At 29.5% G+C, this 16,059-nt stretch overlaps 1 protein-coding gene across 1 annotated transcript in view; it reads right to left on the reverse strand.

The window, feature by feature from the left end:
* Window positions 1-360: 360 nt before the first annotated feature.
* The window catches only part of LOC129966115 (meteorin-like protein), a 30,465-nt gene continuing 14,766 nt past the window's right edge, over window positions 361-16,059 (reverse strand). Inside the window, exons 2-4 of the mRNA XM_056080495.1 lie at window positions 15,044-15,429; window positions 2,336-2,392; window positions 361-1,600 (exon numbers count right to left, since the gene is read on the reverse strand). Coding sequence (XP_055936470.1) covers window positions 1,278-1,600; window positions 2,336-2,392; window positions 15,044-15,429 — 766 coding nt within the window. The 3' untranslated portion in view covers window positions 361-1,277. The remainder of the gene's footprint in view (window positions 1,601-2,335; window positions 2,393-15,043; window positions 15,430-16,059) is intronic.

Below are 16,059 nucleotides of genomic sequence, written 5' to 3' on the forward strand. Positions count from 1 at the left end.
TCATGAAAATAAAAGTGAGATCAGGTGAAAAAAAAAATATGATGGTATTAGAAACATCAATATACAAAAGTGTTTTTTTATAAAATATTGGTACACACAAGCGTAATTCATTATTATCACAGACGATTTATATTTCATATTCAATATAGAAATATATTTGATCTTCTTTCACGTGTAATTTCAAAATGAAATGAAAAAGCAGATTTTATTCAGACCTAGTACGAATCATAATTTGAAAGAGAATATATTATATATATATATATATATATATATATATATATATATATATATATATATATATATATATATATATATATATATATATAATAAAATTATTATGTAAATGAGTTTAACGTTCGAATGAAAAATTAAAGCAAATGAAAAGAAATAAATTGTGTTCTTAGAAATCTGGATTATAATATTTTATTAGCTTTGACAGAATGGTAGTAAAAAATCGGGTTAAATCAATAAAGCTGCTTCTTAATTCTAGTTTATAGACTATATGTTTTACTTTATTCTTTAAATGGATTAAATATTAAGAAGATAAAAAAAATTATAAATCGACTAGGACCTAATCTCATTAATTCTTATGAGTTCGTCTTATTTTTAAATTTTATGTCAGGATTATGTAGCAGCCTTTAATGGGAGGAAATAAGTGGAATCCATGACAAAATTTTTAAAGTAGCTTTGGACGTAATTATTAATATCATATTATTATGAATACTATAGATTTTAAGAGAAACTTGTTCGTAATAAATTTAATAAAACGGGTTCTTTTACTTAATTTTGATGAACAGAATTCCAACTCACAGTATTTATAAATAAAAGTAGATATGAAAATCATTTGGGATTAAATGAATCCATCAATCAACATTACTAAAAAAAAAAAAGAATGAAAAAATCTTTTTCTTTAAAACTTTGCTATAGTATTTCTTTTAATCTAATTTCTTATTTAAAGTGCAAATCTACATTTGCGGTAAGAATTAAAAAAAAAAAAAAAAATGAGAACTCGAAATTGTTTTCGATCCAAATTTTCTCAAGAGGATAATATTTGAAAACGTCTGCTTCACAGAATTTTATCCTGTCAACAAAACAATAATTTTTGGTCAACTCGATCATATTAAAAATGGTTTCTGACCATTTAAGCTTTTCTTTAAAAATCACAGAACTGTTTTTGTTGATAAAATAAAAAGCAATAATAAAGGAATTTTATAATACTTTGCTATATACATGAATTTTTAGCATCCTTCAAATGCACGTCAAGCAATTACATAAAATCACAGATTTAATAAACATTCATTCGATCCAGACATTAAAGCTTTCCTTCGAACTTTCTTCCATTCTGTAATCCTAGGAATACAGTCCAAGCTTGGATTACCTAGAATCCATTTTCCTAGGAACAAATATTCACCAGATCCCGCTTTTGTACCACATTTCAACGGTCTTTGTAAAATAACATATTTTGGCTCAAAGTCTGAGTCCGAAATATTTGGGAATTTTTGAAGTTCATTAGTTCTATGAGTTTTCGATATACGAACTGTCAGTTCTGTCACTTGGAGTAATTTGTTGTGGAACAAATCAGTCACTTTTCCTTGGAACACTGAAATAAAAGAAAGAGAAATAAAAATTAGTAAAATAAATAAATGCTTCAAATTATCTTTTGTTTATGTAAGTCTTTAATTAAAAATTTTACAAAATTCATCAATAGTTAGAAATACTTATATTTAAGAAATAAAGGAAATGCTCCTGATTAAAAAAATCATTAAATAATTTAATACTTCGTTTCGTGGAATAGAATAAAAACTGAGAAAGATATTAATAGAATAAATAAGAAATTAAAAATATTCAGTATTTTATTTAATAGAATAACAAATGAATTTGATAAAAATAGATTAATGGAAATAAAAATAATTAATTACTTGGTTAATAGAAAAAAGTATTCAATACGTTTCTCAAAATAATGAAAAATAATAACTATATATATATATATATATATATATATATATATATATATATATATATATATATATATATATATATATATATATATATATATATATATATATATATATATATATAGTGGTTCATTCAATAGAATAAATAAATATGAAAAAATAGAATAAATAAATTTTTATCTATTTATTCTACTAAAATATACTAACTTAAATATACAATATTTCATACTAATAGAAAAAAAAGTTTTTTTTTTCTTATTATTCATATAAAATATTGACTACGTGTATTTTTTAATCTGTAGTACATTTGATTTAATAAAATAAGAATATTAAGTTTACATAATTATTAATTAATTAAAGAAAACAAAAAATAAAATTACCAAAATCACTTGAACAATAATAGTGAAGTAATTGCTCTTCTGAACATGGCTGGCATTCTTTAAAAAAAAAAAGAGAGAAAAAGGGTTAATACTTTCTTCCTACAAATTAAAAAACAAATAAATTTTCAGCAATACTTAAAATAATACTTAATTTTCAACTGTCATGAAAAAAATATTTAATCTTTCTAAATACATAAATAACAAATTGATTGTATAAAAAAGATATAAACATAACATAGAAAAAATATTACAATTCATGGAATAAATAATGCATTTGTCATGTTTTATTTAATTAAATGAGAATCTTCTCATTTAAAAATACATATATGCCTAAAGCTTTATAAATAAAATTTGCATATTCATAAAAACTCGCTAGTATTTCAAGCTTTAAATAGATATCTCTACCTGTACAGTTAAAGTTAACTGAAATCAAACATGATGGTTGAATTTTTAACTTATCAATTCTTCCAATTAAATTGTCCTCCTGTTTTGAAGGTCATATCAAAATTATTTTTGGAAGCGCAGAAAAAAATTTTGTAGCATAATTTTTACGCTTGAGCGCATCTTTAAAAAGAGACCAATCTCATCTTATATTTATAGTGTCTTCTATTGCATACATAATTTTAGGTGAGTTATCACAGCTAAACAGTTAGATGGATATGAAGAATTGCTTCATTAATTTGAAGAAATCTTGAATATATTTTCTAAATTCACTGTATGTCCGGTAAAATAAAGGTTTATTATGTGAGCCACAGCACTAGATATGAATTCACAGGAAATATATTTAAAAAAATGCACTTCTATGAGCAGTGCGTTGTAAAATGAGTACGAAATATATCAACCAATGATGATAAAAGTTTTTTTTTCCCCCGAAAATAAAATGCATTTAAAACTTGACTTAAACGATGCAAATTGGCACTTATACGAGCTTGTAATATTGGAAACAGCTGTACTCTTATCTTAATAGAGATAAGTTCATAGCTTTACAAGTGGTTATTTTATGATTTTGATCCAGTTTTATTTCTTTGGAGAGAAAGGTTGAAAACACGAAGGAAAAAAAAAAGGGGGGGGGGAATGCTGTAGAGACAGTTCTAATAAAAAAAATATATAAGAAAGATTTCTTTTATTTCTTCTTTTTTACTTTCGTGCATAATAAGAATTATAATTGTGTATTGTCTAAAAAAAATCCACCTTTGTATTTCAATGAATCTCCATTTTCTCTTAGTCCATGGGTAAAAAGTATTTGTAAAATTAGGGCTGTACAGAGGCGTACCTGATTATCAATTTAATAACAAAACATAATATATTAGAGATGAAATTTAATATGTAATGTTCACGCCAAAATTACAAATTTCAAAAGATAAATCATTGTCGAAATCTATTGAAGAGAAATCTGCCTGACTGTTTAGCTTAACAATGCAGCCAGACAGACAAATGAAACCTGGTAGTTTTATTATTAGAATTGCAGATTTGTATTAAAATTCCGAGTCAAATAAGCCAACGGCTGAATGGTCTGGCAATCTGTCAATTAGAGTCTATGTTAATGCGACAACTTAAAAATGCAACAAGTTAAGATACATTGATTTTAATATAAGAAACTACAAACCAAAAAAATTAAAGCAATATTTATAAAACTAATTTATAAAATAAATATTTCCCGAGTCAAAAACTATTAAAAGGAAGATACATTATATTTAGAGCGTGCCAATCTGCTAAATCTAAAACACAAATGAACATAACTTTAATGAGGCTGACCCTTGATAAAGTTTTTAGGACGAATTTATCATTTGTTTCTTTTTATTTTATTTTATTCATTTTTTAATTAACATTTATTTCAAATTGATTTTAACATCTAATTTTTGAACCAATTCGTGCCACTGATTCCATCAATATATAGATTGCATGTTAATTTATCTGTCTTTGTGCACGTGTACACTATAACTCAAAAATAAATCAAGCTATATGAATGAAATTTAGTATGTGATCTTCACATCAATATTTTAGTTCTATCAAAATGCGAATCTAGTAAATCAATAGAAAGAATCCCAAATTGATTAATGAATTCCAGTACACAAAAGCGTAACGAGGGTAATAAGTGCCCGAGACAAAATATAATTCTTTTCGACCCCAGTCGCCATCAATGGTTCAATAAATATAAATGACACCCGGGTATAGCATTATTTTTCTCTTCCCATCATATTTTATTTCCAAAAATTAATTAAACGCAATTTCGTTTACCCGGATGGCATCTCTTTGGTTACCGGAGTGTCCTAAACTTCCCTGCCTTCCTCCCCCTTCTACCATACTTTTTCTGGTCTTCCCAAACTACGAAGTTACACAAAACATATTATTGTGCATCAAACAATAATATATACATATTATTGCGTAAGAATATTAGAAAATCGTCAGAAGAAAACAGATGTTGGTACTTTTTTAATTATGTATGAGTTTTATTGCCATTCACTTTTTGGGCAATGTTTCATTTAATTGTTTTAAAATCTGATTGAATATCTGCATTCAATATTTATTCATTACAGTCTTAGAAAATATTAGATTTATATTTCAAAAATTAAAACATTATTTTTGTTATTATAGGTGAAATGAATGGTTGATTGTTAAATATGATAGACTGCATTTCTTTTTATCAAATAAAACTAACCACGTTTTTCTAACTTTAAATTTATGAAATAAACACATTAAAGCGAATTTCTTTCACTTTGTTGTTATTTGATTTTACATTCGGTTAATTTACTTTCTTGCATTATATATTTGAGATAGCGAAATTTTTGTTCATTTTAAGTTGTCGGTGAACCAAAAGCATTTCCAATGTTCAAAGTAAAAGAAACCCAGTGTTCAAAGTACAGATAATTTTTACGACAATTTCAAAACAACTGAACTTAACCTGTCTTTCTTTTTACTTAAAATTGGATTTTTAAATTTGATCGAACAATTTTACAAAGGGGGGATTCTTAAATGAAAAACTAATCAAAATAATGTTTTAGTATAATTTTAAGCATATAAGTTTTTTTAATAATTTTTTTTTAATTTGTACATTTTTTTTTAGTACCACTGATCTAAGAATCGGCACTCTTACTAATATGTGTAATTGCCGTAAAATATATTATGAATTAATGATATGCAAGCAATTTATTCCAATAGTATCCTGTTTTAAAAGAAATCTACTGACTCAAATATTTTTATTTGAAAATATTGAAAAAATCAGTCAAAAGAAAGCTCTATGATGACAATTTTAGCGACTAAAAATTTATCCATCAGTGGTTAAGAAATATGATATCATTAATTTCTTCTTGTGAATAACGTAAAATAAAAGCACATTACTTATTTAAAAAATGTAGTATAGTAAAATGTATGCTTAATTTTCTTCAAAAACTGTTCCTGTCATCCTCCTTCATTTATGCTTTTCAAACAATAGTTCTTCTGATTCTGGTAAACGAATTATCTGGTCAAATTTTCCATGCCGAGAAAACCGCAAATGTAAGAGCTAATATTCAGCCAATTACTATCCATTCTTTTCTTTCTTCTCCGTCTTCCTACTACTCAAAGCGAAACGAACCGTCCATTTCTGACAACTCAAATTGCACATTTAGTAAACAAAACGCAACTCATGAAGGCGAACTTAATGACATAATCGAACATAATTACAACCTTACACAATTTGCGGCTGTGGCGGGCCGTTTTCCTAATTAATCAGCTCAAAGTTTATCCAAAGAAAGAAGAAAGCTTACCCATTAAAATAAAAAAAAAGGAAGAAAGAAAGCTTTTTCAATCTGGTTTCTGTCATCCTCCTTCATAGAGGCTCTAACAACTACGTGCGGAGGCCTTTAAGGTCTCTCTCTCCCCCACTTCATTTTTTTTTTTTGGCAGCACATAACCCGCACTTTCTTTTTTTCATAATCCTCATCCCCCTCCCTCCCTCTTTCGAACGCATTTCACAACCACCACCCTTTTCATAGCACACCCTTTTTCCAGAGGTTCACGTTTCTCTGAAGACGATGGGCCTTTTCATCGTTCACCCCCTCTTCATTTGAGAAAGGGGAGATGGAAAAAATAAATCGTTTGGCACCGCCGTTCTAAGTGATGTTCAGCAGGCCTCTTGAATTTTGATGTTCTGTGAGATGCTAGACTGTTCCGATTTACAGAACGTGCTGAAACTTAAAACAACGATTCTCTGTCAAAGCAGTTGTTATATGGCATTTCGGACAATGGTCCTAACATAAATGCTAACAGTAAAACAGCTGAGAATTTTGACACGTGAAATGAATTATGTTTCTGTCTGTCACTAATTAGTCATGCTCTTTTTTCTTTCTTTCTTTTTTTCTTTTTCTTTTCCAGTCTCTCTTATGATCTACTTATTTTTATAGAATTTAGAACAAGAGAAACAAAATAATAATAATAATAATAATAAATAAAAAAATGGAGGCACTTATGTATTTGAAATGTAGAAAATAAATCTGCGATATGAATATGTAGTTAGTGAAATTGATACAATGTAGCAAGCAAACTGTGATCATTACACCAGTAAAAACAGTTCTGAACAGCATCTTAAAACAATTTCTCACATTTCTGAAAAGAATTTGCAATTTAGTTATTTTATTTCACGTAGTTAATTCTACAAGATAACAATAAGATGCATAAAAACACTAATATGTTTCATTCGTTCAGGAGCAACTCGCAGTTCATAACAATGTCACCTTCATTTGTCATTAATTATGTACAAGGATTAGAGAAAATTATTTTTAAAAAATTAATTTATATTTAAAATTATTATATATTTTTTTCTAAAAATTTCATTGATAAAAGAAGATAGGATGGGGTTTTTTTCTTGTATTATTTCCTATTAATATCAGGGGGGGGAAACCTCTTCATTTGTATAGGCAAGTATAACACATACAATTCCACTTCCTTAAATGCATTTTTATTGGAATATTTGATAAAAAATAAATTCATAAAAATTACATCAATCCACCCAGCTTTCTTTTACTTTTTTCTTTTGTATGGCATCGCAATACATTTTATATTTACAAGCTTTCAATGAAAACACACAGACACGCACGAAAAGAAAAAGAAATTATGTGTTAAATTGTTAAATTCACGCCATGTCACGAATGTAAGAGTTCTACATTATCCTTTCCTTATGATGCGGCGATACCTACTTATCTCTCACTCTATTTTCGTATTGGATTTTTACATAAAGTTGGCGCGGTATACTTGATGGGGGGGGGGAGCACAGCGTTCGGATATATGACTTGTTCGCTGCCTGTCGCCATCAGTCATTTAGAAGGTATAAATGGCGCCCAGAACATGACATTAATTTTACATCCCCTTAGGATATTTCATTTTAAAAGTGTAATAAACACATTAATTTGTCACCATGGCTTCTCCTATAATTGGCACCAAGATATCTATACTTCCCTTGCCCATCCCCCCTCCAGTCGCTGAGCCACTAGAGCAATGGAAGTACAGATGGTCTGAGAGCAAGACTTAGAGAAGAGGAGACAGACAAATACAAATGCTTTGGGGACAAGTTTTCTTTCGGGAGTAGGGGGAGGGGGCGGGAGAGACAGAAAGGATTAGGAAGAAAATTCGTTGTATTTATTCAAGTCAAATACAATAACTGGATCGAGAAAATACTATCAAATCCGAAGCCTCTTATTATTTATATACCATTGCTTAACAAGTGTCAGATAATCATGAATTTAGTTCTTTATGTATAATATTTTAAACAAAAGTCAATAATAGTCTTCAAATAATTTTTTGAAGTCACATTACTTATGTTATGTAATTTTTATAGCTGAAATGTAGTTCCGTAGAGTTCAAATTAAAATAATTGAGACAAAACGGAAAACTGCAAACGATACTTGGTGCACATTCCCCCATCAGTGGAACAGGTTCCCCGTCATATGTACGGGGCCAGGGGTAAAAAGAGATCTCGGGTCAGCGCCATTTCCGAGGCTCGATTTTCTCTTTTGATACTGTGTTTGCGGTTACAAAATGAGCGTGCAATTATGATTCCCGCCAAAAGTGAAGGGGGGGGGTCCGGAGATGTAAATAAATACCGACCGGCTCCGAGGATGTTTTCGAAAACTCGCTGGTGCAAAACGTTTATTTTTCAGGTTTTTAAAGTGCAGCTCATAGTTCCTTCGAAGAGAAAAAACAAATAACAACCACGAAAAAAAATTATAGTGCTATAAATTTATTTATTTATTTTTTGCTTCGTATAAGCAAGCATAAACTGACCAGCTTTTTCGACTCTTCCGTCAGGAGATGCTTTAAACCCGAGTGCACGACACAGGAGAGGTGGTATTGGACAATATCCAAGAGAAATATAAATTAAAAACATCCTGAGGCACTGAAATAATTAACTCAAAATTTTTTTTAAAAATAACGAAGAGATAGTGAAGTACAAATGATAGATTTTAGTATTATTCCTTCGGGCAGATCAATTGCATTGGTACTATAATGGTGTGACAGTGTTTTACTTATAGGGAGGGTTAAAAAAGCATGATTCTACAGGAAAATGAAATAGAAGCTAGCTCCAAAAGATAATAAAAAAAAAAGTTTTTTTTTTCTTTCAAATATCTATTATTCAATATCTAATTTTCTTTCAAATAGCTATTTATTTGTTAGTAAAAAAAAAAAAAAAAAAAAAAAAAAAAGAGGAGGGAGGTAGCTATGATCCAAAACATTTATTTGAAATAAAAAACATTTTTTTTTTTTTTACATGAAAGAATCAAAAATTGTGCCCGTTTCCATCAGTTCGGGACATTTGGTTATTTTATTTAAGCTAATTTTAACGAATCTGTGTTATTTTAAAATTAAATAAAAAAAGGAAAACTAAAAGCAGATAATTTTTTTCTAGCAGAATAAAAAAAAGCAGTTTTTTTATTGCATTGATTTTAATGATCCGTCAAAAAATACATATTAAACTATAAAAAATTGACTTCAGAAGTTTTTTTTATATGATTTTCTTTTATATGATAATTTTATTTAAGATATTTTATTCGTCCTTTCGTTTTAATTCTTTTGCACATCTGCAAAAGTTTTTTTTTTTTTAATTCCACACTATTTTAATATATTACAATTAACGACATCAGGATATTGCAGGACGCAACAAGCATGATGTAAAAATGCGTCAAAACGATGCATCGGGGACATCATTGGACCTATAACGACCAAATTTGGCTGCTTCTTAGTTAGTAGGCGCCTGAAGGAAAGATTCATAAATTAAAAATTAAGCGAAATTTTTACACTTTTTCGAAATTATTTTACAATATATTATCGCATAAAAAGTAATATTTTTACACCACTATATATATATATGTAATACTTTTCGAATTCCTGTCGGCTTTTTAATATATAATATTATTGGTTGTGAAGCATGATGCAGTTTGAAGACAGTGAAGAGATTCCTTTTACATTTTAAAATTCTTTTAATATCCATCGGGAAAGCATAATTATTTACAAGCAGAGACGCGGACAAGACGTCCGCCGCAGCGCAGACAAAAGCCGAAGTGGGGAAGAAGGGCCGAAATAAATTATCCCTCGCCTTATATAACCTTAGATTTTGATAGGGAAAATATGTCTTCATAGGGCTAATATATTAATAAGACTCTGACAGGGATTTCTGACACATGTCAATCACATGTAAGGGAAACACAGGGATCTTTTAAGAAAGAATGTGCTTACTGGACATTTTTACCCCTTCACGCCGAGCGTGTGAAAATATCGGCGTTTAGCTAACTAAGCAATTTTATGAAGCTTCTCTTGAATTAATTAAGTAGAGAAAGTGGAATTGGATCACGAAATAAGAGAATATTTTTAGAATGAAGTTACTATGGGCTAAATTAAGATGAAGTTATTATGAAAATTAATTAAATTGAAATTAGAGTTAAAATATCATTACATATATATATATATATATATATATATATATATATATATATAGAGAGAGAGAGAGAGAGAGAGAGAGAGTGAGAGAGAGAGAGAGAGAGAGATTTTCAACGATATGAATTTTATTTCCATATAGCTTCCCCCCCCCCATCAAAATCTAGCATATGTTTTAAAGTATACTTAATAATAATAATTTCCATTGCCTAGTTTCAGCGTGCGTACACGAGAATTATGATGAAATTAAATGCATTCTTTTTTTTTAATAGATGCTTTGGCGGATTTAAGTACTTTGCGGAGGCAGTGCATATTACAGGGCCCTTTTTTATTATTATTAAACTAGTTAGTTTAGTTACATATCTCAACACATTCTTTATAAATATGTTAAATTATAAACTATAACATATTTATAATTTATTTTAAACTAATCTTTTTTTATTATTTTAATAACTTTTTAGAAATGTATCTGTCTTTTATTATCTATAATGACTCCAAACTGTTCTGAATTCACGTTTCTTTTTATTATTATTGAAGCAGATGTTCGATGTTTATAAATATTCTCCAAACTTAGTGAATGTAATAAATTTTGCATGCGGTCAGCTCTCAGCCAAACGGGCATAAGCATTTGTCTAGTTGAAAATCCGCCACTGACTTTACCGTTACTATAATTAATATTACATTTTCAAAAAATAATATAAAAACAGGAGAATCAGAATAAAATATTATCATGATGCGAAGTTTCGAAACAGTGGCTTGAATTTCCTTTAAATTTTTGTTAATACATGTTCGCTTGCTCATAAATTTGAAATATATCAATAAAATTGCTAACAAATCGAATACTTTGAATGAAAAAAATGTAGAAAGCAGAGAAATAATTAACAAATTGAGTTTTCAATTTTCTAAGCGATGTTTCGCAACAAAAACCAAAATAAGATTTGGGTGACAATTGTTATTAATAAAACCTGGAAGTTGTATTGAGAAATGAAAAAAATTCGTTCCCAGAAATTGTGGAATTATTATATTTCTGTTACAAAAAATTAAATCATACTTCGGAGCAGAAAGATATCATGGCATATGCAATTGATTGATCATCAATCCACTTTAAATTTAAGAAATGTTTTAAATATGAAATACGTGAAAATCAAACAAATAGATTTCTAGATTTAAAAAAAAGCATTTAAAAGAAAAAAATATATTATCTGTGCACGAATAAATGAAAACAAATCTCATCACGTATCCCTACAATTCTCCTAGCTAGGGGTAACTAAAATTTGGCCAATAGGAGTCGTTTACTTTTTTTTTTTCGTTTTATAATTGCATGATTTGTTTACATGAAAATATTTTTCATTGGAGATCATGGATTCCCAAGCTATCACATTCGGAAAGTTTTGGCTGATTATATATAAATAACAAATATCATGCGCTAAAGAGTAACCATCGATATTTATCTCTCAATGTATTGTAGCAGAATCAAACGAAACCATTCGTCCTAGTATGAAACCATCTGGTGCATGTGAGCGTCTAGCCGAAGAAAATCATTACAACAATTAGGCTCAAATATTTGAGTAGCTTCGGAGATAAAATAATTCAGGAAATAAAATTGTATTGTTCATACCCTAAATTTCGATTTTTCTATTTATCTGCATTTGAATTTTACAGAATTGAACATGATTCTACAAAATTCAAAGTTCAGTTTCTGAAAGTTCAATCAAACAAAGATTTGGTTTATAGGGGAAAAATTAGAGAAAAAAATTAAAGCAACTAGGATAATCATTGAAAGTGTATAAAATGTTAATCCTAAAATCTAAACTCATATTTTCACACAGTTGCATTTCTTTTAAATAGCCATTAAAACTTTTGCTATTTCATCCTGAAGAAAATTTTTAAAATTCTATAAGAAATAACAGCATTCTTTTATAATTAATCAACAGATATAAATGTTTTCAATTGAAGAACCGAAAATATAATTGTAATCAATCATTCTATTCCAAGAAGCTTCCTATTCTAGCTTCAGAAACAGAACGGCCATTTGCATTACAAAGTCATCTGATGCCAAATCAGGATACGAAACCGAACCCACCCTTGCCAACAAAAGAAAGAAACAAATGGCCTCAAAGACACAATCATCCAAAACCATAAAACTCCGGCAAAAACTAAACACACCAGTTGAATAAAGAAATTTAAGAGCATCCTCAACTGAAGTGGAAAAAATGATTCAGCGCACGTGAAATAATGGTGGATAAAGACTACCCAACGAGAAAAACACCCCTCCCAAGACCTCGAGCAGAGAGGGGGGGGGAGTAAGACTTTTCCTTCCCCCAGTTGTGGGTGGAGATAGCCAAGTGGGCACTCCACGAATCCAGTTATTTCAGCGTTTACCCTCACTTCGAGGTCGTCGACTGGTTTGAATTATTGTTTCTCTACAAATCCCAGAGCAGGGCCCGGGAAACGCACTCCCTTGACAACAGAGGTTTGTTTTTGCTCGGGATTCCCTTCCTCGGCAAAGTATTGAAAGAAGAAAAAAAAGAGCTTGAAACCTTTTTTATTTTTTTTATTTGGGTTCGCATAGCATTTTGAATTCTGGCACTAAAGAGATGGCTTCCATTTTACTGAATAAAGCAATGAGATTTTCACTTGCAAATTACTGATACAATTAAAATTAATAAGTAACAGTATGTTGCTTTTTAAAACATTTTACAAAATATATAAAACAAACTAATTTAGTTTCTTGGTCAAAAAGAAAACCGTTGTTTATTGCTGTTAGAATATTCAACTTATTATTAGGGGCTTGCATATATTTTGATAATTTTTTCACTTTAAAAAGGCATTTACTGAGAAAATTTGGTACAATATATACATCAATCAAAATATTTTCCATCATTTTCAACACCTTTTTCCCATTTTCGTTCAATAAGTCTTGCCACTGATTGTCATCGAATTTTTTTTTTTTTTTTTTTTTGTCCTCCAGATCGTTTTTTGTCATTGACATCGAAATCACCACTCTTAAATCGTTGAAACCAAAACCGACAATTGGGATATGACGGAGCAGCATCACCATGAGTTTCTATAAGTGTCTGGAGGGCTTCGGTAGCAGATTTCTTCAAATCAAACAAAAAGAGCAATGAAAGTCGAAAATGCAATTTGGAGTGTTCCATGATCGGGATCTTTATACACTGCATAACTCAATAATACTAAATGGAAAACTTTCAAAATGATAATAGTAAAGTAATAATAAATTGGTAAAATCCAAAACCATTGCCGTTTATATAGATAGTTCGCATGTTTACCAATAGATGTCGCTGATTAAAATACATGCAAGCACCTAATATATATATGTATATAAACAGATCTATAAATAACCAATAGAAGCATTATTCTCCTTACTTTCTCCTACATTTATACAATACGGCCTGTTTTCTTTTAATCTCGCAATAAAGAAACGAGCGTGCCCATTGGCTGTTTGACTGACAAGATCCAGAATTTGATATTCGATCTACAATTTTGAAAAAATGACCACATACTAAATTTCCTTTATCTTCTTTGTGTGTTTTTGGATTTAAAAATAGAAATTTCTGGCGAAAAAACTTAGGTAGGTATTTACCATAAAAGGGCCGAGTTTGATTCAAAGTAATTAAACAAAGTGATTTCCGTTCTACTTTAAAATGTTCAAAAACTTGATTTTCTCACAATGTTACAGGATTAAAAAAATTATAATAACAAAATTTCTGAAAATTAGGCAACAACCAATATTATTAAAACCTTATCTTTTAATGATTTTCCTAAAAATTATTGTGATATAGTAATTTTAATCACTCAGGGCTTTTCTATATTCTAACATTTTTCGCAACTAAATATATGCTTTCTAACTTTTTTTCTCTTTGGATTATATTTCAATTTAATAATTCAGATCGGTCCGTTTAAATCGTGTAATTTCAAGCGCTTTGGTCAAGCGGTGTAGGCGTTTTCAGCTTTAAATGGAGAAATTTTAATTTGATAATTACATCTGTATTCGAGTAAGTTTAATTTTTCTCCTTCGCTGTTAGTACAAATCCTTTTGGAAGTTATTTAAAGTTAACAAGTATGTTTTCTTAGCAATTTTATTTGATTTTCAAACTTATTGAAGTTTATTATAGTTTGATGCGTGTCTCTTGTCTCATTTTCTTATTTTGCAGTAGTTGTATTTAGCTTTGATTATTTGGATTTGAATTTTTGAAATAAATTGTTAACTAAATTAGTAATTTGGTTTTTTTTAATGGCTGATTTTATAAGCTAATATATTATATATACTAATTTTTGTCTTCCAAAATCCTCTCTTGATTGGGATTTTCGGGTCACTAGGGAATCAATACTTCGATGAAAGTCAAACATCAAGCAGAAATAAATAAATAATAATAATAACTTGCTTTGAATCTCTGCGTGACAGTGACCTTTAGTAAAATCTTCAGGCTAGATTATTCTTTTAATGCGATTTAACCTTAAGGGTTTTGATTATTTCTAGTTTTTCCACAGATATAATTTCCAAAAATGTATTTCCCAATTTATGGCAAGTTTAAAATGTATAAATGTGTTTAATGTGCATATATATCAAAATCCCATTGTTGAATTATTTTTCTTCAGATACAAAAAATAAGTACAAAGAATGTATAAAAAATAACAAACAAAATAACCATTTAACTACGGTGCATTAACTTGATTCTATCAAGGATAAGGCATATTTCATCAAAAAAGAAAATGGCCGCATCATTAAATTTCATAAGGCCAACCTGTCCACGAAAATATAAATAAAGTGGTAAATCTTACCATCAGCCAAGTTTTGATTCGGCAACCTCGAAATCTTCTTCAAGTGATAACTGAATTCGGCCGTTGCTCTTCGCAGAAGATCGGCAATGGGATCGGCTTCCATATACAGAGTCACTTGACCCTCTTGAGAAGACACGCATTTCACCAAGTCCACGGGGTCCTCAGAACCGAATATTAGATGAAGTTTTTTCTTGCCAGCAAGATAAATGCGGGCACCCGATGACCCTTTCGATCGTCTGATGCAAGCACTGAAGGGACTTCCGGCCGATCTGTACTGCAGAACGATCCTCAGAGCCCCCTGGGGATAGTGCCACCGGATGGTGCCCTGGTTGCACCGGAGGTAGACAGGCTGAACGCCTCTGGATAGAGCCATTTCCAGAGTGCCGCTGTGAAGAAAAAGATATGTGTGAAATTTCTTGCATTTAAATTTCAAAATCTTAAATAATTTAGAAATTTAAAAAAGAAAATTGAAACCAACAAAGTTGTTATTAGCTAATAATCGCGATAAAGATGGATGGTATCTGCTTGTAATAGTAAACAACGGAAGTGGACTCTCCAAATTGCAAAATGGTGAGGGCAACGTTCACCAAATAGTTCATTTTATTTTTGTATATGAGTGCTATGGGACGTATTATAGAGAAGAAAAAAAATCTATAATACATTTTGGTGGTCTTTTTATCCACCAACTGGAACCAAAATTTGATTCATAACTAAAAGTTTAGAAGTAAGATCTCATTTATCTAAGTCACTGCAATTGTTACATGCTTGCGACTGTACAAATTGATGACAATCAATACAATAACGGATTGAATTCCAAATTTGATACAGATCGGAGCTATAGATACTAAATCTATGAAAGCCATCTAGCTTGTTTGTAGTTATCATATTTATTTGTATTCGAACAGACAAACAAATTTTCTTCTGATTGGATTTCATGCAAAATTAGACATTATTTGGAGTATTGATTAAACTCAAATTTCATTCGTCTAGCTCAAAGCGCTTTTTAGTTATCGTCT

This window comes from Argiope bruennichi, chromosome 4, assembly GCF_947563725.1.
Source record: "Argiope bruennichi chromosome 4, qqArgBrue1.1, whole genome shotgun sequence".
Taxonomy (NCBI): Eukaryota; Metazoa; Arthropoda; class Arachnida; order Araneae; family Araneidae; genus Argiope; species Argiope bruennichi.